The sequence below is a fragment of the Panthera uncia genome, chromosome B4 (genome assembly GCF_023721935.1).
Source record: "Panthera uncia isolate 11264 chromosome B4, Puncia_PCG_1.0, whole genome shotgun sequence".
Taxonomy (NCBI): domain Eukaryota; kingdom Metazoa; phylum Chordata; class Mammalia; order Carnivora; family Felidae; genus Panthera; species Panthera uncia.
This window is the reverse complement of record NC_064809.1, coordinates 58,851,935-58,875,415: the sequence shown is the minus strand read 5'-3', so window position 1 is coordinate 58,875,415 and position 23,481 is coordinate 58,851,935. Positions and strand designations below refer to the sequence as shown.

The 23,481-nt window shown below is 38.9% G+C and overlaps 1 protein-coding gene across 1 annotated transcript in view; it reads right to left on the bottom strand.

Annotated features, from left to right (window-relative positions):
* The window catches only part of BMAL2 (basic helix-loop-helix ARNT like 2), a 125,938-nt gene that overhangs the window by 77,521 nt on the left and 24,936 nt on the right, over window positions 1-23,481 (bottom strand). The window contains exon 2 of the mRNA XM_049627227.1: window positions 657-803. Coding sequence (XP_049483184.1) covers window positions 657-803 — 147 coding nt within the window. The remainder of the gene's footprint in view (window positions 1-656; window positions 804-23,481) is intronic.

The window sequence follows — 23,481 nt, the reverse complement described above, 5'->3', positions numbered from 1 at the left end:
TCTTTCATGAAAAACTGTCATCAACTATCATATTTATGCAAAGTACCAGCCTAAAATGGAGTACTCTAGATTGCAATATTTACCTTGCCTTATCAATTTCACCATACAAACCCTAGCTTTGGGGAGTTCATTAAAGAATATTTGGGGGCTGTGAGCTGTATTAATGCAACAAAAGAAACAAGGAGATAGTATCCTCAACATTGGCTTTATTATCTATTTGGCTTAATAAACATGGAAAACAAGAGTTTTATATGATTTAACTGACCACAGATAACCAAGGGCTGGTTATTATATAAATGATGAGTAAGGCAAGAAGCAATGTGGTAATTATTATTTTAAGTGCATGCAGGAAGATGTTCTCTTCATAGTTAAGCAATTCAAATAGGAAGGTAAGTATCTTGATATGACCATAAATGTTAAACAAATTAACCTTATGTTCCTATATCTTTCAAATTCCAGCTGACTCCCCCAGATATCTACTACGCTTCAGAATTCGATGGAAAAGTTCCAGATCAGACAGTAACAGAGGAAGCAATTGGGTGGAGAAATAATTGTCCCCATCCGTATGTCACCATGTAAACTGAAAATCATCAGTGATTTGCAAAGTAATCTTTTTCTTTTTTCCTTAGAATCAAAGATTTCATAAATTCACTTACTGGGATGGGTCTGAATCACTTCCTTTTCGTTTTCTTGGGAGCTCTGTCACATGTGGGCTGAGGGATCCGATAGCTGTTGGTTTTGTCCATGGGCTTACATAACTGGAAACCATGGGAGCAATGCACTCGTTCTTTTCTATCAGCATTCTATCTATGACAGATAAAGCACAATAGGACATCTATCTTTAACATTAACTTCCACTTTATACATATCCCTATCACATTTTAAATGGCTTTACTATCTTGTTATTTTAAAGATATCACCTAAATAACAACATAACATAGAATTAAAGACAAATTACATACACTCAAATATTAGAAATGTATTTGTTAGTCCATATTTTAAAGCTTATTTTCCCCATTTAATTGTAAAAGAATTGTAGAAAGTATAGAAAACATAGAAAAGTAGAAAGGAAGGGGGAAAATCAAATGTCACCATTCTGCTATTGTTAGAATCTATGTTTGTTTTCACTGTCACAAATATATATTATGGTACCAAAAACTTTTTATCTACTGGTTATTTTATTTGCATAGTATCCCAGAAATGAGTTAACAAGGTCAAGGGACATGAATATCTTTAACCCTAAGTAGCTAAATATGACAATAAAATCCTTTTTGTATAAAACGTGGCTTATCAGATGTTTAATAAAATATAAAAATCAAAATCACAGAAATAAAAATAACCTATAGTCCAAAAGTGGGCCTCCCTGAATAACTATAATTCCCTTACTAAAATATAACAAGTTTATATTTATATCTATAAGTTACAACATAGACTGAAAATGTGTAAGTAGTATTAACAAGGAGAATGCAATAACTCTACAATAGTGGCAGATTTTTAATACATCTCTAGCAGTAACCGATAGATCAAGCATTCAAAAACAATGATATTGAAAATTTAATCCACACAATAGGCAAGTTTGGTGTAATAGACATATACAGACCACTATCCCTAGGAGCTTCAAACCCATTGTTTGTTTTGGGTACACATGGAGCATTTATCAAAATTAACAATATACTGGACAAAAAGCAAGTCTCAACAATTTCAAAAGACTATCATACATCAAACATTTAGTGACTTGGTGTAATTATGCTAGACACCTGTAACAAAAAGATAACTAGACAATCCCTGTATCTTTAAAAATTAAAAAATATACCAATAACACCTTCAGATAAGGAAGAATTCAAATATAAAATTATAAAATGTAACTAAATAATAATAATAAAATATTATACATCAAAATACATGGAGATCGTGAAAGCATTACTTAGAAGGAAATTTTAACCTTTATCTTAAGAAATTAGAAAAAGATATGTAAAATCCAAAGAACTAAAAGAAACACAATGCAAACAATTGCACATCAAAAAGCTACACATGGATTCTTCTAAAAGACTGTATCTCTAATAACTCTATGGCAAGATTTTTCAAGAAAGAAAGAGGACGTAAGTAAATATAAGTGAACATGGGTCATAATTTTAGATGGTCTGGAGATTTAAAAGACAGTAAAAATCTCATGAACATTCTTTTCTTTGAAGTTTATTTTGAGAAAGAGAAACGGCATGCACACACACACAGGGGAGGAGCACAGATACGGGGAGAGCAAGAGAATCCCAAACAGGCCCTACACTGTCAGCGTGCAACCCAACACAGGACTCGATCCCACAAACTATGAGAACGTGACCTGCGCCGAAATCAAAAGTCAGTCACGTAACCAACTGAGCCACCCAGATGCCCCTCATGAACAACATTCTAAATATTTGGAATTTTAGATAGAATGAAAAAATTCCTAGAGAATTTTAACCAACAAAAACTGAAGCTAAAAAAAACAAAGACCTGAATATCACTATATCTTTCTTACACAACTATTCCAATATACAGAAAAAGAAGGAATATATTGGCCCCCAACGCTTTTTTAGTGAGGATTTCATAATTTTAAAATTAAAAACCTGACAATGTGAGTACAATAAGAGAAAATTACAGGGTATCTCATTTATGGACAAATACAAAAAATCTTAGTAAAATGTTAGCAAGATTCAGATATGTATAAAAAGAATCACCCAGGATGACCAAGATAGTTTTATTCCAGGAATACAAAACTGGTTTAATATTAATAAATCAATGAATATGATTAACCAGAACAACAGATTAATGGGAAAATGTGATTATCTCAATAGATATAGAAATATTAATGAAGAAATACTGAAAGCGTGTTCTTTAGAATCAGAAACAAGAACACCTTTTACTACTACTCCTTTTCAACACAATAGTAGAAGACTTGCCAGTGTAGTAGGGAAAGAAAAAGAAATACGAGGTTTAACAATTGGGAAGAGGGGCGCCTGGGTGGCGCAGTCGGTTAAGCGTCCGACTTCAGCCAGGTCACGACCTCTCAGTCCGTGAGTTCGAGCCCCGCGGCAGGCTCTGGGCTGATGGCTCCGAGCCTGGAGCCTGTTTCCGATTCTGTGTCTCCCTCTCTCTCTGCCCCTCCCCCGTTCATGCTCTGTCTCTCTCTGTCCCAAAAATAAATAAAAAACGTTGAAAAAAAATTAAAAAAAATAAATTAAAAAAAAAAAAACAATTGGGAAGGAAGACAAATGTTTTTTGCTATTACTGATAAATCATATGACTGAGTATATAGAAAACAGAAAATAATCAACAGATAAATGATTAAAATTAGAAAGTGTAGGGGTGCCTGGGTGGCTCAGTCCGCTGAGCATCTGACTTTGGCTCAGGTCATGATCTCCCCATTCGTGAGTTCAAGCACCACGTCAGGCTCTATGCTGACAGCTCAGAGCCTGGAGCCTGCTTCTAATTCTGTCTCCTGGTCTCTCTGCCCCTCCCTTGCTCCTGCTCTCTCGCTCTCTCTCTCTCTCTCTCTCAAATAAACATAAAACAAAATAAAAAAAAGAAAGTGTAGCAAGTTGGCTATCTATAAGATCAATATATAAAAATCAACTGCCTTTCTATTCACCAGTAATAAAAATATTATTTACAATAAGATACTTAAAAAGACACAATTTACAATAACCTCAAAAAATATACAGCACCTAAAGAAGAAATCTAATAAAAGTGTGTAAGATCTTTAGGGTGACTGGGTGGCTCAGTCAGTTCAAAATAAACAAAAAAGTAAGATCTGTATAAGAAAAATATAAAAATTTATTTAAAACAGTAAAAAACATCCATGTAAATGGGAAGATATGCCATTGGATTGGAGTCCTCCATATCACAAAGTTGTCAATTTTCCTAAAATAGATGTGTAATTGAATTCCTCTCAAAAGACTTTTTTCTGGTAGAATTTCACAAACAATATAAAATGTATATGGAAGTGCAGTGGGTCATGAATAGACAAGGGAAGGTGGAAGGACTTGCTGTATCAAGTATCAGGACATTAATAAAGCTATAGTAATTAAAGTATAGACAAACCAAAGGAAAAGTAGAGAGGGCCCAGACACGTATAAATGGACATCTGCTAAATGTCTGAGGTGGCATTTCAGGTCAATGTGGGGAAAACAGCTTTTTAGTAATTGGTCCTAGGCCAAGTGGTTTTCTCTATGGAAAAGAATAAACCTGGACCCCCTACCTTATACCAAATATAAAACCCAATTCCAGCTGGAGTAAAGACCTAAATATAAAAGGTAAAAATGTAACAGAAAAGACTCTAAAGGAGAGACAGTATTTTATTGGTGGGGAAAGAACTTTCCAAAACATAAAAAGAAACACCAATAAAGACTGATCAATCTTCTTAAAATTAAGTTAATGTTGATCAAAAGATAACTATAAAGAAAATGAAACCACAAGCCACAAACTGAGAGAAGATATGTGTTACACATATAAACAACAAAGGGTTAATATCTAGACTGTCTAAAGAATGCCTTTGCATCAACAAGAAAAAGCAACAACACAGTAGAAAACTGGATAAAAGACTAACAAGCACTTCATAAAAGAATTCCAATTGTCAATACACAAATGGAAAGATAACTCAATCTCATTAGCAATTAGGAAGAGCCAGAGTAAACAGTGGTGATCTACCCATCCCATGGCTACAATGGAAAAGTTTGAGGACACCAGATGTAGGTGACGATGTGGAGCAATGAAAGGTTGATGCTTTGCTAAGTGGGGATGTAAATCGCTACAACCGCTTTGGAAGCCACTTTTGTTATTACCTAATAAATTGAATATTGCATATAACATATGATTCAGCATTCCAGGTCTAGGTACATAGTGAAACTCCATGCATATGAGGAGACACGTACAAGCACTGCTTGTAGCTGAATAACAAAAACAAAAACCTGAGAAAACTGGAAGCTAAATTTCCATTGACAGAAATATAAACTGTTTAGCTACTAAATGAAATATTAACAGCAGTAACAATGAATGAAGTACTGATATCAACATGGATGAATCTCAAACTAGTAATGCTGGGCCAAAAAAAGTGACAGATAAAAAACCTATAGCATGTTTTTTTAAAAAAAAAATTATATAAAGTTTAAAAATAGGTAAAACTAATTTTTTTTTTTTTTTTTTAGCAATACCTACAGAGGTTGCCACACTATATAGAAAAGCAAAGGAACACTTAACACAAAAGTCAGAATTCTCTTTGGGAGAAGAGAAGGTGCATCTGGATTCAATTACTAAAGGACACACAGGGGCATCTAAGGAATTTGTGTTCTATTTCTTAACCTGGGTGTGAGTTCAGATTTTTTTTTTAATTTCTTAAACTACGTATATAATTTTTACAAACCTCTATAGGTTACAGTATATCTCACAATAAAGAAGTGGGGAGAGGGGCAACCTGGGTGGCTCAGTCGGCTGAGTGTCTGACTTCAGCTCAGGTCATGATTTCATGGTCGTGTGAGTTCGAGTCCCACATCGGGCTTGCTGCTGCCGGCCTGTCAGCACAGAGCCCACTTTGAATCTTCTGTCCCCCTCTCTCTGCCCCTCCCCCCACTTGCGCTCTCTCAAAAATAAATAAACATTAAAAACAAAAAAACAAAAAAAGAAGTGGGGAGAATAATTTTATCAATGATTGTTGGCCACTTGGGAATTAAGTTTCTGATTTTTGGTCTTGCAAGACTTCTAGGCTTGGACTCTCTTAATGGGAACGATTCAGGATCACCAGATACACATGAGATTAATTATGATTTCAGCTACCAGACTTCAATCTGATGGACTTTGAATGGCAGAACACCATCTGTCTCCACAGAAAATGTCGTGAGTTTCTTACAATAAGTGACAAATCAAGGGGAAAAATTCACCAACTATGAACCATGGTTTATACCAGACCCTTCCATCCACCTCCAGCCTCCAACACACTCAAGCAAGCACATGGTTTCCCTCACATAAGTTCAAAACAAAGATATTTTTGCCTCTCATTCTAGGAAACATGATCTTCATATTTCAATCCTACTGCCTTACTAACTTTTAAAATAAGAAATGGACCATCTTTAGACTGGCAGAATAATATTCTTCTTTTCACAAAATCAAAATCTAAACCACTGAGGGTCTTTAGTTGTATGTTCCCTAACGAGTGGGGGAGTACTGCCCCCTAATTAGCTATGTCCCATCAAATTTGGCTATGTCAGTAGAAGTGAATTCAAAACAGAGGGCTTTCTGTAAACAAAAGGAAAATATGGGTTAGTGGGACTAATTAGTTCTGGATGAAAAGATCACACAGATTTTTGTTAAAAGGTGACTCACAATTTAAAGAGTGAAGATTTCATTTTTAACCTCCCAGTTTACTTTCAGCCTCTCATTTAGAAGATGAGACCATGCGTTGAGGAACTGAAAGTTAATTCTGCTTTTGTTGAACCCATTTTGAAGGCGTATCCTTCAATATTTTGATATTGTCTTTCCTCACCAAATTGTTACCTCTCAATGGCGAAGATAATATATGTTATTTTTTTCAAGAAAAATAACATTTATACATTTCTATAATACTATTTTCCTATTAAAAAAATTTTTTGCATATAGTTGACGATGTGACATTATAGGTACACAACATAATAATTTAACATCTCTATACGTCATGCTATGCTCACCACAAGTGTCACTACCATCTGTCACCATACAATGCTATTACAATACCATTGACTATATCCCCTGTGTTGTACTTTTTATTTCTGTGACTTATTCATTCCATACCTGGAAGCCTGTACTCCCTACTCCTCTTCACCCATTTTGCCCATCCCCCCAACTGCCTCCTCTCTGGCACAGCCATCAGTTTGTTCACTGTATTTATAGGTTTATTTTTGTTTATTCATTTATTTTGTTTTTTAGGTCTGCAAGAGTGAAATTATATGGTATATATCTTTCTCAATCTATTTCACTTAGCATAATACCCTCTAGGTCCATCCATATTGTCACAAATGGGAAGATCTCATCCTTTTTTATGGCTGAGTAATATTTGTGTGTGTGTGTGTGTGTGTGTGTGTGTGTGTGTGTGTGTATTCACCACATCTTCCTTATCCATTCATCTATCAGTGGACACTTAGGTTGCTTCCATGTCTCGGCTATTGTAAATAATATTGCAGTAAACATAGGGGTGCATATATCTCTTTGATCAGTGTTTTCATTTTCTTTGGGTAAGGACCCAGTACTGAAATTATTGTATCAGATGATATTTCTGTTTTTAATTTTTTCAGGAACCTCCATACTGTTTTCCACAGTGATTGTACCAATGTTCCCACCAACACTGCATGAGGGTTCCTTTTTCTTCACATCCTCACTAACGCTTGTTATTTTTTGTCTTTTGATTTAGCCATTCCAACAGGTGTGAGGTGATATCTCATTGTGATTTTGATTTGCATTTCCCTGATGATTAATGATGCTGAGCATCTTTTCACCTGTCTGTCGGCCACCTGTATATCTTTGGAAAAATGTCTGCTCATGTACTGTAAGAGTGCTAATAATACTGACTCCGTCTTTGGCCCTCCATCTTGTTCATGTTTGCTCAAGGGCCTCTCTTGGGGCTATGTGTTCCGGGCCACTTGGATATTAATATACATACCTTAGACATGCCTGCCAAGACTAGGATGGTGGGAAGGCTTGTTTCAGCCTCTCATTAATCTGTTAGAGATAACATAGACTTCCTTCTTTCCTGATGTACAGGTGGTGCCACAAGATCTAACTAAAAGGTAGCTGTCAGTTAAGTGCATGAAAGCCTTCTGAGGTGTGTGCGAGCCCTTTCATCTCACTACAGTGCCCTCCCGCATATCCCCTCACTCTATAAAATCTGTGGACTAAGGTCTGGACTTTGTGAAGAATAGCTATGCGGACTGCATGGATCATCCTCCTCCCAATTCCCCCTATGTCAGTTAAGTTACCCTGAATAAGACTGTGTAAACTGTATGGCATCGCCTGCTTCATTTTCCAGTTTCAAAGTGCCTTCTCAGTTTGGGGGATACGTTACTGTCCCTCCCCCACTTTCTAATAGCCCCTCTGCCAATGTTTTAACTGGATTGTTGGTGTTTTTGATGTTGAGTTGGGTAATACGTGTTATTTAACACTCAATAAAATAATTCAGAATTTAGGGGTACCTGGGTGGCTCGGTCGGTTAAGCGTCTGACTCTTGGTTTTGGCTCAGATCATGATCTCACGGGTCGTGAGATTGAGCTCCCTGCTCAGGCTCTGCGCTGACAGCATGGAGCCTGTTGGGATTCTCTCTCTCCCTCTCTCTTTCTCAAAATAAATAAGTAAACTTAAAAATGTGACATTAGCATTTTATCTCACTCCGTCCTACATGCATCTCCCTGGTGATGGTCATCAATCTAACAATATTTTTAATGTTTAGCATTTAGTATCAGTTCCTCAAAGATGAAATAAATTGGGGGGAAATGGGCAGCTGTTTGGGAATCATAAGTAGGGGAGAGCAAGCAGCCATTTGGTTCAGGCTCATAGTTATAAAGGGATCAAATTTAGAATGTGATATTGTGCTTGAAAGAAAATACACATACACACAGGCACACACACGTTCACAGAATGCAATGGCAGGATGGAAAAATTATATTTTTCATACAACTTAAAAACTTTTGTCCCACTACCTATTTTCAGTGCAGTAGTGTGCTATGTTAAAATTTACATAAAATTTAAATTATCCTATGAATAATTTTGTGTTAAAAATAATTTGTGCAATATAAACATTTGCTTCTTAATTTCTGAGGATCCATGCCCCCAAAACTGTTTTAGTCTGGTTTATCCACTACAAATTGTTTATTCAGGACAGGGGAGGGGAGGGAGAAACAAGTCATTTAACACATCTGAGACTATTTCTTTAAAATGGAAGTAGGTAGGGGTGCCTGGGTGGCTCAGTCAGTTGAGCATCCGATTTTGGCTCAGGTCAGGATCTCGCAGTCCGTGATTTTGAGCCCCACATCAGGCTCTGTGCTGACAGCTCGGAGCCTAGAGCCTACTTCGGATTCTGTGTCTCCCTCTCTCTCTCTGCCCCTCCCCGGCTTGTGCACTGTCTCTCTCTCAAAAATAATAAATAAGCATTAAAAATTTTTTTTAAATAAAATAAAACAGAAGTAATTTCCTGCAAATTTCATTTGTTTGTTTGGGTGAATCAACAACGTATTTGAAATCTGTTTGAAATGAACAGTGATGCTAAGTAACTAGTCCAGCAAAAGAGTCCATAGTAATGAGCCATAGTGATGCATAAGGTGTCCATCAAGAAAAGGCACTGAGTTCAATGCCTCTTAATTTTTAATTAAAAAGTGTTTTAAAAAATTAAAAATAATTTTTAAAAATGTTAAACTTTTAATTTTGAAGTAATTTCATACCCATAAAAATAATGCAAAGAACCCCCATACACCCTTTAATCAGATTCCCCAAATGACAATATCTTACTTAACCCCAAGACCAGGAATACTCACATTTTGCTAATCGCCCTGCTAATATCCTTTTGCTGGTTCAGGTTGAATCCTGGGTCACATGGCACATTTGGTGTCTTCAGTTTCCTTTCATATTTTTTTTAGTTTATTTTGAGAGAGAGAGAAAGTGCGAGCATGAGCAGGGGAAGGGCAGAGAGAGACAGAGAGAGAATCCTAAGCAGGCTCCGCACTATCAGCACAGAGCCCAACATGGGGCTGGACTGCACGAACCTCAAGATCATGACCTAAGCTGAAACCAAGAGTTGGTTGCCTAACCAACTAAGCCACCCAGGAACCCCTTCAGTTTCCTTTACATTTTAACATTTCCTCAGTCTTCTTCTGTCCCTGAGGTTTTTGAAAGTTACTGGCCAGTTGTGTAGAATGTCACCCAGTTTGTCTAATACTCCCTTATGACTAAATTCAGGTTATGCACTTTTGCCAAGGATGCCACAAAAGTGATGCTGTGTCCTTCTCGGTGCTAAAAGCCTGCACTTTTCAATGTTATTGCTTCTGGTACTTTTTATTGTTTCAATAAGATTCTGCTCTTCGGGATTCCAAAAGGTGTTCAGCTCATAGAATCCACAAAAGAGGCAAAAGAAAGATTTTTGGGATCCACAGTAAGCTCCAGGACTGGAAAGTTTCGAGGACCACATCATCTCATCTCCCCAAATCCTAGGACAGTGCCTGACACATAATAATAGGGTTTGTTGAAAGAATGAACTGCGTTTCATTTCATTACCCCTAGACATTCAAAAGAGAATCTGAAAGAGATGTGAAATCAGAACTAACAGATTCACCTTCCTGGACTGCCAGAAATGATAAAATTCCCACAGTAAGGAATATGCAGTTCCCCACGGTACTATTTCACAAATGAGCAGGCCTCCTTCCTACCAATACTTCATTCTGTTTTATTTCTGACAGAGGGAAAAATACACTTGATTGTCCATTGGAATAAAGGTACTGTGTAATATGGGATTTGGCAGTCTGAAGTCGCTTTCTAGAACAAGAAGTAATTATTTTATAGGTTTGTGGTAACACATCATAATGAAAATCAAAAACTGTTTATCACGGACTTCTACTGAAAGATGCTTAGTCACTACTGGATAAAGTACTACTTGGCACTATTAAGAATAATACCATCGGGGCACCTGGGTGGCTCAGTCGGTTGGGCGTCTGACTTCGGCTCAGGTCATGATCTCATGGCTCGTGAGTTCGAGCCCTGCATCGGGCTCTGTGCTGATAGCTCAGAGCCTGGAGCCTACTTCGGATTCTGTGTCTCCCTCTCTCTCTGCCCCTCCCCTGCTCACACTCTGTCTCTCCCTCTCTCTCTCAAAAATAAACATTAAAGTTTTTTAAAGAATAATACCATCTGTAGACAGTACTATACACAAATCATGAAAAAGCTTTTGTTGAATGACATATCAGATAAAGGGTTAGTATCCAAAATCTATAACTTATTAAACTCAACACCAAAAAAATAATCCAAGGAGAAATAGGCAAAAGACATGAATACTTTTCCAAAGAAAGACATCCAGATGTGTCTAAATTAAAACCACAATGAGATACCACCTCACACCAGTCAGAATGGCTAAAATCAACAATTCAGGCAACAACAGATGTTGGCGAGGATGTGGAAAAAGAGCGTCTCTTTTGCACTGCTGGTGGGAATGCAAGCTAGTGTATCTACTCTGGAAAACAATATGGAGGTTCCTCAAAAAGTCAAAAATAGAACTACCCTATGACCCAGCAATTGTACTACTAGGTATTTATCCAAGCGATACAGGTATGCTGTTTCGAAGGCGCACATGCACCCCCATGTTTATAGCAGCGCTATCAACAATGGCCAAAGTATGGAAAGGGCCAAAGTAAAGTCCATCAACAGATGAATGGATACAGAAGATGTGGTATATAGGGGCGCCTGGGAGGCCCAGTCGGTGTCGGACTTTAGCTCAGGTCATGATCCTGTGGTTCGTGAATTTAAGCCCCACATTGGGCTCTATGCTGACAGCTCAGAGCCTGGAGCCTGCTTCAGATTCTATGTCTCCCTCTCTCTCTCTGCCCCTCCCCCACTCACACTCTATCTCTCAAGAATAAACATTAAAACAACTAAAAATTAAGAAATAAAATAAAATAAATGTGGTATACTCACACACACACACACACACACACACACACACACACACACACACAATGGAGTATTGCTCAGCAATCAAAAAGAATGAAATCTTGCCATTTGCAACAATGTGGATGGAACTAGAGGGTATTATGCTAAGCTTTAAGATACAAAACATGAACATAAAGGAAGGGAAGCAAAAATAATATAAAAACAGGGAGGGGGACAAAACATAAGAGACTCTTAAATACAGAGAACAAACAGAGGGTTGCTGTAGGGCTTGTGGGTGGGGGGATGGGCTAAATGGGTAAGGGGCATTAAAAAAGACACTTGTTGGGATGAGCACTGGATATTATACATAGGGGATGAATCACTGGACTCTATTCCTGAAATCATTGTTGCACTATATGCTAACTAACTTGGATGTAAATTAAAAATAAATTTAAAAAACAAATAAAAACCAAAGCTTTTGCTCAACAGAGATTAAAAATATTCTATTAATGGGTCTCCCCTGGGGCTCATTTGGTTAAGTGTCCAACACTTGATTTTGGCTCAGGTCATGATCTCACTGTTAGTAGATCGAGCCCTATGTCAGGCTCTACACTGACAGAGTGGAGCCTGCTTGGGATTCTCTCTCTCCCTGTCTCTCTGCCCCTCCCCCACTCATGCTCGCTCTCTCTCAAAATAGACAAACATTTAAAAAATATTCTATTATTTCATACTATTTATTAAGAGCTTAATGTAGGTGGGGGATATATTTTAAAAGGTTAAGATTTAGTACTTCCTGTCAAGAAGCTTATGATCCTAAATACGTTTGTGCAAATGGGGGTGTATAGACATAAACCAAACACAGAATGAAGTTAGATCTAGATGCAGGTACAAGTTTATGCTGCAAGAACACAGAAGGAAGAGCATCTAATTCTGTTTGGGGGAAGGGAATAATGCTTAAAAGCATGTTTTCAGGCTAAGAGAACATTATGAACAGGTGGCAATTCAGTAAAATTCTATGCCGTCATTAACAACGTTTCGTTATTCAATCAATGAATACCTATCAGAGTCAAGTTTTAGAAAACGCACCTCCTGGTACAAGTCTGATGGATAAAATTGGGCTTTTTCAAAATAAATTTTACCTTCTCACATATGAAACAAAATGCACACTAAATTGCCCTATCTGACCAGAAACCAGATCCCTAGACCATCATTCACCATGCAGAATGCAGATTGCCTAGAAAATTCAAAATAAGGATGAGGCTTAGATTTACTGAGATTTCATGAAAGCCCCTCAAGATTTATTTATCTATGAATTCTGACCACGCCTAGAGGAGGCAGGAAAGAGTCTCTCAGTGACCTCCTTTCCTGTGTTGTCAATCCCGACAGCCAGCCAAACCCTGAGGAAGAGCGGGTATTTAGCCACATTAGTCTCTGAAGCCAGCCAACTATCCTGCTTAAAATAAAGGGTGGATATTAAGGTACAGGGGCTTAAATGTGTCGTTTTCCAAATTTCCATCTGTTCTCTCAGACAGAATGTGTCGACAGACCCTTCACACTGTAACTGTTTTTGAACTCAATTTCAGACCCCAACACATACCCTACTATTATAGAAAAATTGCACCCATTATCGTTTTCCTGTGATTTCAGCCTCCGTGACCTTGGGAGAAGAGGAGAATTTGAATTTTGATTTAAAAGCAGGGTTTTTACCTGGGTCTACCTACAAGGAGAAAAATGAAGGAAACCATATGGATGCCCAGACAAGGTCTTCTGATAGAGATATTTTGCATCCACTAATAAATTGGCATCCTGCTTTTCTATGCCAAAAAAACTGACATTTAATGTCTCTTCCTATGATAATAGGGTTGTACTGGTGGCATCTCCACTATTCCTTTCTGTTTGTTGAAAAGTGCAGCATCTTTGGCGAATGGGTGTGGCTTGGGTGAAGGAAGACCAAGAAGCAATTCTAAGTGATATTTCAGGAAAGTTTATTTTCTCGTGGCTCCGTCCAGTTACTGCATTTGAAACAAAGCTTTACTCGGCATTTGCCCCTGTGAAAAATAATAACGGGAAACCTCACTAAAATGGAGTCACTAACATGGATTAAAATCCACTAAAAGTCACAAAACATGGATTAACAGTCACTAAAATGGAGATTGAGCTGGGATGCTCTGACGCCCTGGCACTCCTCAACTGCAGACCCAATAGGAAGAGACGGGCCTTGCACCTGGATGCTACTTTTCTATCCTCCCCCAACAAGCCAGTCAATGAGAGACAGTCACAGTCGGGCCAATGAGAAGCCACTCCACTGCCAGCTTCAGTTCACTCCAATGGACTTTTGTTTACAACAGCCTTCACGACTTCCCTCTTTCCTCTAGAAAAGTGCATGCCTCTCCTTTATTCTTGAGAGTTGCCCTCGGTTTTCTGGCAGCCTGCTTGTCCCAGCTTGTAATTCTCCTTTATTCCTGAGTAAACCCATCTTTTGCTAATAAAATAACTGGCAGTTTTATTTTTAAGGTTAACACTCCAGGGCACCTGGGTGGCTCAGTGGTCAAGCTTCCAACTTCGGCTCAGGTCATAATCTCACGGTTGGTGAGTTTGAGCCGAGCGTCTGCTCTCAGCACAGAGCCAGCTTTGGATCCTTGGTCCCTGTCTCTCTCTCGGCCCCTCCCCCTCCCAAAAATAAATAAACTTTAAAAAAAAAGTTAACATTCCATTATTCAATCTAAAGTGAGAGGGCTTCGAATTTTTAATGTGACCTAAGAAACAGGTTGAAAACGTTAACTCTTATTCAGTCGCCACATTGCCCTGCTGCCTGGGTATCTGGCCCCTTTGCACAGACATTTTTTTCAATCCTTGTAGCTTTTCCATAGAAATTTCTTACATCTATCATCATTTGTAAGGTTGGAGAGTCATAGCTTCAGCTATCTGACAGGTTTCCCAAAGTGAAGGCTTTGATACTGTCACATAGATAATCTCAAAAGCTAGCTGCTCCCCCATCACTTCCCTTTCCCTCTGCCCAGCCCGCACTTCCTTACATAACACAGCAAGGAGAGCGCTCTTTCTTGAGTGGATGGACACAATATATTGGGGCAATTTGAGGAAGAAATAAGTGGATATAATTTTTCCTTTAAAATCTATTTGGACGGGGGCGGGGGGGGGGGGGTCGGTATACAGACGAATGTTTGTGTCTCCCCCCACATTCATATGTTAAAATCTAATCCCCAAAGTGATCCTGTTTAGAGGTGGGGCCTTTGGGAGGTATTTAAGTTATGAGGGTGGAGCCCTCTTGAATGGAATTACTGCCCTTATCTAGAGGCCAGAGAGCTAGCTCATTCTCTCTGCAGTTGGCAGTTTGCAAACAGAAAAGCATCCTCTCCAGAACCTAACCGTGCTGAAACCCTCAGACTTCCAGTCTACAGAATTACAAGAAATAAGCTTCTGTTGATAAAAAATAAAATAAAATAAAAATATTGTTTATGAGGTTTATGAACATGAAAAATGCTTGTGCAATGTTTTTTTAAAAAGCAGGATGAAAGGCACAGAGACTATGTAAAACAAGATACAAAGAAAATGTATATTCAGGGGAGAAAAAAGCCTGGAAAGAGACACAGTGAAATGTTTTCAGGTGTTTTGTCTAAATGGCCAATCAAATGATTTTTTTTTCCTCTCTACTTTTGTATATTGTTCCAAATACAGAAAATATACAATATACTTATTGTTATAAGACATAAAACTGAGAAAGAAAAGGGCATATATATGGACTACTGGGGAATAACAAGTACATTAGTACGACCTGACATCGTGTGAAACATTAGGAAATCAAGCTGGAAAAGTAGATTGCACTAGTTCATGGAGGACCCTGCATGTCCCACTGACAGAATCAGAGCTTTATTTCCAGGTAGCAGAGAGCTAATGAAGTTACCTAGCACTGCATCTCAGCCCATTTCTTGGGCCAGTCCTCATAAGGCAGCAGGTACATCTGTACTGTTTACCTTACTAGGAATTAGTCTTCCTGTTAAAAAGCTACAACTTTCACTCTAATGCATTCTACCTTTGCCCAACCTGAATGGCTGGTTTCTTACCTGGGTTCCTATTTATTTCTGTAATGAGGCTTGTGCTCGGAGCCGTACTCTGAACCCTTTCCAGCTGGGCTGGGAAAATAAGGCTTTGATGCCAAGCACAGACAGAGAAAGCCAAAACCCTTTCATATGGAGCATAGCAGGATTCCACCCGTGGATCAACCACCACGTATCTCAGACATGCTGTTGTAAAATCACAGAAGGATCAATGTCTCCTATGTAATGAGGAAATTTTATTCTTTTGGCCATGACTTCAAAAGTAGCAAGAATATCTAAAAGGTAAGTCCTAAGGATGGTTCTTAAGATGACATCGTGTTAGGGGAGGATGGCTCAGATACGGTGAGAAAGAAACCCAGGTAGAAGACCCTGGGGCAAAGTCTAACTACCTCAGACTTCATAAATGAAAATGTAGTTAGCCTTATTTTCTCTGTTAATTTTTATTTTAAGACTCTGTTAATTTCTTTGAGTTCCAACTAGTACAGGGGAAACCACATACTCCTAGATTCCACGGATGCAGAGCTTTTGCTGGCATGTGATTTTGTCCATGATTACACAATAGCTGCAGAACCAAAGCAGAGGAAATAGACAATTTTACTTGCCCAAGGCCAGTCCCTTGCCAGGGAAGTATGCAGAAAGTCAGAGGACAAATGAGTAAGTGATGTCCACATCACAGTAAAATGGTCCATCACGGAGTACAGCCTGGGTAGGAAAGCAAAAGACAACTCAGAAGAAGCTGAAAAAAATAGGCAGGTGGTTGGAACGTTTGCATAAGTGGGAGAGGGTCAAAATAGGAGACTATAATCAGCAGGGAGAAGTTCAGACTTTGGGATTCAAGGCTCTACATAAAAGGTGCCCACAGGGGTGCCGTAGTGAAGACAGAGTATGTGGGAAGAGAGAAGAAAGACCAAAGTTACCCAGGATGGCATTAGGGAATGGACAGGAGAGAAAAATGTCTAAGAATATACAGAGGTAACATCCTGAAGAGAAACAGATGATTAAAATGAGGACAGAAGGGGCGACTGGGTGGCTCAGTCGGTTGGGCATCCGACTTCGGCTCAGGTCATGATCTCACTGCTGGTGGGTTCGAGCCCCACGTCGGGCTCTGTGCTGACAGCTCAGAGCTTGGAGCCTGCTTTGGATTCTGTGTCTCCCTCTCTCTCTGCCCCTCCCCTGCTCATGCTCTGTCTCTCTGTCTCAAAAATAAAAACATTTAAAAAATTAAAATGAGGACAGAAAAGGGTGAAATAAGCCGAAAACCTACATGAAAATAATTGACAGTGGGGAATAATTTCTTAAGATGGCAACGAGGCTCAGATAATTCCAACCTCACTTCCTGGTTCCGAAATACACAAGAGAATGGGTAGCTTCCACAATTCCCTTATGATCAGTACCTTCAAATTTGGGCTGATCACATTACAAATAACCAGGGAATTACTGAAGTGAAAAAAGAGATACTTTTCCCCTTTCAAACTGATTAATCCTGATAAATTGTTATACTGGCAAAGGAGCCTTGGAGAAGAAGAGGTAAGAATAGAGACACTCTCGTAGTTTCATAGACTTCTGGTGGGAATGACAATGGATATAACCTTTCTAAAAGGCCATTTCCATCCTTTGATCCAGAAATTCTATGTCTTTGAGTTTATCCTAAAATTATTAAAGATGCACATAAGGGCTTTTATGCATAGATATTTGTTAAAACATTACAACAGTGTAAACCTGAAAACAACCTAAAGGTATCAACAAAGCATCAACTAAAAAACTAAATGTAATCATGGGATGGACTTCTTTGCAGCCTTTAAATAGTGTTTTCAAATGATTTATGAAATGGTAAATACTATACACAATATTAAATTTCACATGTTTTGTGTTCTTTATTGCTTTAAAATATAGTATATGAATAGGAGATTTGGGGTCCAGTAAAGCCAACAGATCAGGAAGTGATGCGAACAAAATGGCAGAACTCTCACAGTTCCCAAGAGGAGGGGCAGGCACACCATTGGAGGTATGGGGAAGCACCGGGGTCAGTCAGGTGGCAGAGGGAAAGAGAGGGTGTCTGTGAGCAAGAGTCATTATTGTGTTATTTTGTGGGGGAGAACAGGTGGACAGGCTAAACAGCCTTAGGATTGGCTAGTTTGAGAAATTTCAGCAGGCCATGGACAAAGGGAGTGTCTCTAGCTGTCTGTTAGCTGGCCCAGGAGCAGTCAGGACACCTGGATAGTAGTCCAGAGTGTGAGATCTGAAAGAAAGGAGGTCGTTGGGATGGAGCCTCTGGATAGGTTGGTCTGAATTGGAAAAGTACACACATAGGCAAATTGTTTACTATCTCCAGAAATGGATTAATCCTGGGAGAAGCAGTCTCCATATCTCAAAGCATCTGAATACAGAAAATTAAAAATATGGTTAAACATTTATATTTTCCTTAATTTAACATTTGAAAGTAAAAGTTTTTTTAATTTTCTGTGACTAACACGTTACTTTTTAATTCAGGAAAAAAAAAAAAAAAAACCATACCACAAAAGTTCTGTGTTATTCACGAGCCTTGGGCATTTCCTTGAAAGGATAAATGTATACAAAATTAAAGAGTCATGTGTGCAACCCTTATATTGTTTTTTAAACCCAAAGAACAAATACGAACTGCTGATACTGTGAACTTAATGTTGCTTAAGATACGAGAACATACTGAGCCACTTTCACAGAACATTTAATGTTTTCCTAAAGAGAAGGGACAGAGAGTTTCTAATCAACTGCACAGGATTCCAGACTGACTCTTGTCCTAAACTGTATGTGAAAGATCTGTTGGCAAAGTATTCAAGTGAGTTAAGAGAAAACTTTCCACAGGAGTCACCTGCCTATAGAGAATCTGTTTATGGATGAGGGGGAGGGGTAAGTGTATGGATTTCAGAAAGTGGCAGCCACATGACTTCAATCACCTCTACATGCCACACTGGATAACTGATTGAAAGCATTAGTGAGGTGCCATGTTTAATGCTTTCTAACTGTGACATTACAGCCCACAAAGGGCTGTTTTTTGTGGCGAGGAACAGCCCCTACTCTGCCAAAGGCACCTGCTTTTTCACGGGGAGGAAGTAGATCCTGAAAACCTTTACTGATTGCTGAGCACTCTTCTCCTAAAGGCAGAACTTCCTGACTGTATGGACTTCATAAAATATCCACCAAGGATCCTAACTCAAGTTGAAGTCCCTGTTGCAGTAACATTGTTCCACATACAACATGAGTAGCCCACCACCTCCGCCGACCGTGGGACAGGGAACAGTGACACGGCACTGGGCACAGCAAGCACATGTTTGTCCGAGCCCCCTCGACTCACCAGGTGGCTCTAGGTAAGGTGCTTCACCTCTCTGTGCTTTCCTCAGCTGTGAAATAAAGGCTGATACAGACTAGACTTACCTTACAGAGCTTCTGTAAAGAAAAAGAATGAGGTCAATGTTGAATCCTTTTAGAATCTGTGAAGTTCGTTGGATGAAGTGTGTTATCGGGTACTACATTACTTATTTATCCGAGTTGAGAATAATGGGCTCCTGGCAAGGTAGAAACCCAAACGGACACGGATGTGCATCTATCTCCATCCTCATGCAAATGATCAGATGAAACGATGGTGTAACTGTTAAAGATAAATAACTAAGGTCCCAGTCAAATTAAGGGTCAGGCTGTCTGTGGAGCTAGAGTAAATATGAAATATAGTGCCAGATAATTCAGATTTCCACATGAAAATCCTATCTAATAGTAAAAAAATTAATTTCTCCTACACCTTCGGAAGAAGGAAATGCGAGACATTAATGACTAATCATATACTTAATTCAAAACTGTGATCACTGCTTGGGTTAAAAGCCGTGTGCAATGAGACTATTCAATATGCAAACAACTAGCAGTGTGATTATTGCCCAACAGATTTAATTATTTCCTTCTATTATGGCTCTCCACTGAATTTAAGATGACCTGTAATATAAAGTCTTGCATAGCATAGCACAGCCTGGCTACCGGCCTCATCCCATGCTGCTCTCTTATTCATGAGCCAGGCAACAGCCACAGGGCACTAGGTGACACTCCCCAGTCATACCGCATTCCCTCATGGCTCTGCCTCCCTGGGCCTATTCCTCCCTTGCCTGGAATGCCCTATTCCCAAATCAGAGTAACATAAGCTCTCCTGTCAAGACATAGGTCAGATGTTAACTCCTACAAGAAGCCTTCTCCAACCACTGCCCCCAAACCCGCCACCTGACCGAGGCCCCTTTTAGGTAATATGGTGACACTTTGCAATTGATGCCATCATTGAACTTATCCCACTTCACTGTAATTATCTTCTTACTAGCCAGTCTCCCTCATTAGACACAACTTCTTGAGGGCAGGGGCCATATTTGTATTTCCAGTTTAACCCAATCCCTGACACATCACCCACACTCAATAATTGGGGCAACGATGGATTGTTCCAGAACTAGTATTAGGTCAATTCCTAACTGTTCATAATATATTAAATCTATATTTCTACCTACTTATCAAAATAAATTTCTAATGAATGAGTTCAATGTAGAGAAATCATAAAAGTATAAGAAAAAATATGTGAGTATTTACATAATCTTAAAGTGAGGCCTTCTGAAGGGTGAGCCCAAAGGTAAAAGCCATGAAAGAAATTACTACAATAAAAAGTTAAAATTTCTGTATTCAAAAACCACCATAAGATTAATACATATAAAAGAAACTGGAGAAAGGCTTCTCCAAAGCTGCTCTTTGCAGTCCACCCTTCCCTTTACTACCAACCCCAGGCAGAGTGACTTCACTGTTACCTAACCATTTGTTGGCATTTTCTAGACTTTATAAATAGAACATGATATACGCCCTCCTGAGTTGGCTTCTTTTCCCCATAATGAGTTTGAGATTCATCCATGTTGTTGAACATATTCGTAGTTTACTCCTTTTTATTCCTTACTCCTTTAGGACATTTGACATTTTATCAATTTAATTCATCTGCTCATGGCCATTTGGCTTGTTTCCAATTCTTGGTTATTGTAAACGAACATTCAGGTACAAGTCTTTGTGTAGACAAATGTTCTCATTTGTGTTTAGTAAGTACTGAGATGTAGAATGACTAGCTTTTAAGACAGGTCTGTGTTTCACTTTTTGAAAAACTGCCAAACTGTGTCCCTAAGGGTTTTGTGTCATTTCCACCAGCTGTGTAGGAGGGTTTCAGTTTGCTTCATATTCTCAGCAAAAAGGGACATTGTCAGCCTTAATTTGATCCATTCAAATGAAAGCATTGTGCCATCTCACTGTAATTCATATGATTTCATGACATTTCAATTATTTGAAAAGTTTACTCCTTGGATGACCAAAATATCTCTCTGTAATTTTTAACCATCAATCCTATGTCTAAAAAGTCTAACAAGTTTTCAGTTCAGCTGGGGAATTGTACAGGGAATTGTGTTAGAAGCCAGAGAGGATGCAAAGATGAATACATCATGGTGTTTGCTCTCAAGTATCTCAGTCTCACAAGTAAAGCAATAACCCAACTACAAGCTAGAACAGAATTGTCTTTGGAAGAGTTTGGGTCACAACATCCTATAAAGACTTCATGAAGGAGGTGTCATCTGAGATAGTCTGTGTATTGTAGAACTCCTCAAACTTTGGCTGAAAACCACAATATCGCACACTTTTGTCCTAAATCCTTCTCTTCCCTAAACCGGACCATGTGACTCCCTCAAACATCACCCATAGGATGCCCTGTCGTGAGCTTGGTTGTTCTGCACATACTTAAACTAAAAAAATCCTTTGACGTGTGGTGTGATCAGAACAGAACACCCAGGAGTTGTCTAGCCCACAGAGAAGACAGAACTCTTATTGATAATGTTTTGCCTATACTTTCATTATTTATAGGACTACATTAGTTCTTATTTCATATATTGGACCTTTACTTTATATAAATGAATGAATAAACAGTGTAATTTTAGAACTGTAACTGGTGTTACAGATGGTCTAATATAACTCTGTTTTCAAGAAAGAAAAAGATTTCCACAGTTGATTAAGTTCTTTGTCCTTTATCATACAGCCAGAAATTGATGGAGAAGGGACAGACCTTTGAGTCTTCTGACTCCCCAACAGGGCTTTCTTTGAGTAAATCCAAATCTGTCTTTGCTTCAGGTTGTTGTTAAGCCACATCTTTACTTTTCACACATCTGCAGTTTTTCTTTTTTATACTTAGATACTGGCCCTTTTTTTGGCTGTTAAGTTTAATCTTCTTTGGCACCACCCTAACAGCATCTTTTTGGATTCAGATTATATCTAACAAATTGACTAAGCCTCCTCAAAATATGCCATTTGCAAAAGTGACCAGCATGACATTTACATTGTCAAACCAAATGTCTGGCTGGTGTGTTGAACAAAAAATCCAAAGAGAGAACAGTGGGAAATTTACTCACTCTGATGAAATACAGCGTAGGCAGAGTGAGAGCCCAAGTAAGAGTTACAGTGGATAGCAAAATGTTGACACTAGGGAAGAGCTCTGAATGGTTGGAATGGACTCAGAGAATCACTCAACAGATGGGAAAACTGACCTATTTGGGTTGGGGACGGTGGTCTGGGAGTAAGACTGTGAACCATGCACAGTTGTCAGAGAGCCTCGGGGGTTAAGCTGTGCTAGCTGCTTGGATTGTTGGGCCTCATGTCTTAAAGTGAACTTGGGAACTGCTACAGTCCATAGGAATGATGTCGCTAGCATTGAATGCCACACAGGGAAGTGGGTGGGCCATGTTCCTCAATGCCTCAAGATTGTGCACTTTTATTCCCTGGTACGCCTGAACATTGCCCTTTCCCAATTTTGTCCCTCCCCGCCATTTCACCACAATGCCAACAGCACTCCAGCCTTGGGTTAATACCTGATAGAACTCCCAGGATACACAGAGGCTCTGTTAGATTTTCAGTTCCATGAAACAGACGTCTTTTGGGTCAATGCCACCTTCCCAGCCCCACAATGCGGTGCTTGCTTCATAGTAGCTTGATGAATATGTACTGTTGGAACAATATGCAGGACACGATAGGATCACAGCTGACAAGTTCTGCTCACCAGGTGACTATCCCAACAGGGGAATACACCAGCTCTTTCCTACCACATCTTTTCTACCTGGTTGTGCTACAAACTGGAGAACAGGCTTTTTGGTTCTTTCTGGGGTTTGAAAGTCATAAACTTCCTATCTCTCTCATATTCAACTGGTCTGTGTTCCACTCTGAACACTGTGCCCTCATAACCAGAAATGGAGAGCCTTAGTATATACTGTGCAAGAGGTCCAGGGCACCTGTGCATTTTAAGGTTATGTTTAGTACACACTCCAGTAGGAGGAATATAAGCAAATCCATATCCTAACTCATACATGCTCTGGAATATATAAGCCTTTGCACTGGGCAAGCCTGGGAATCACTGGCCCCTCCTTACTAGTAGAAGGGATGTGTCACATAGATAACCAGATCCTCGCCGGTTCATTTTAAGCCTTAAAGGACATGGCCCACTCACTTGCCTGTGTGACATTCAATGCCAAAGCTGTCATTCCTATAGACTATAAATGGTTCCTAAGTTCATTTATTTGTTCACATGTTGTTTCTTATTGATGGGTTGGGGAACTGAAACATTTTCCTAGCTAAATTTCTATTTATTATTTGATTCTACTATATTTAAGTATTGCCTCTTATGTATCTGTTTTGATCTAGGAAAAAAAACTACTTTTGATCTTAAGATAAAGATCACTATAAAATTTTTGAAGAAAATCCTAAA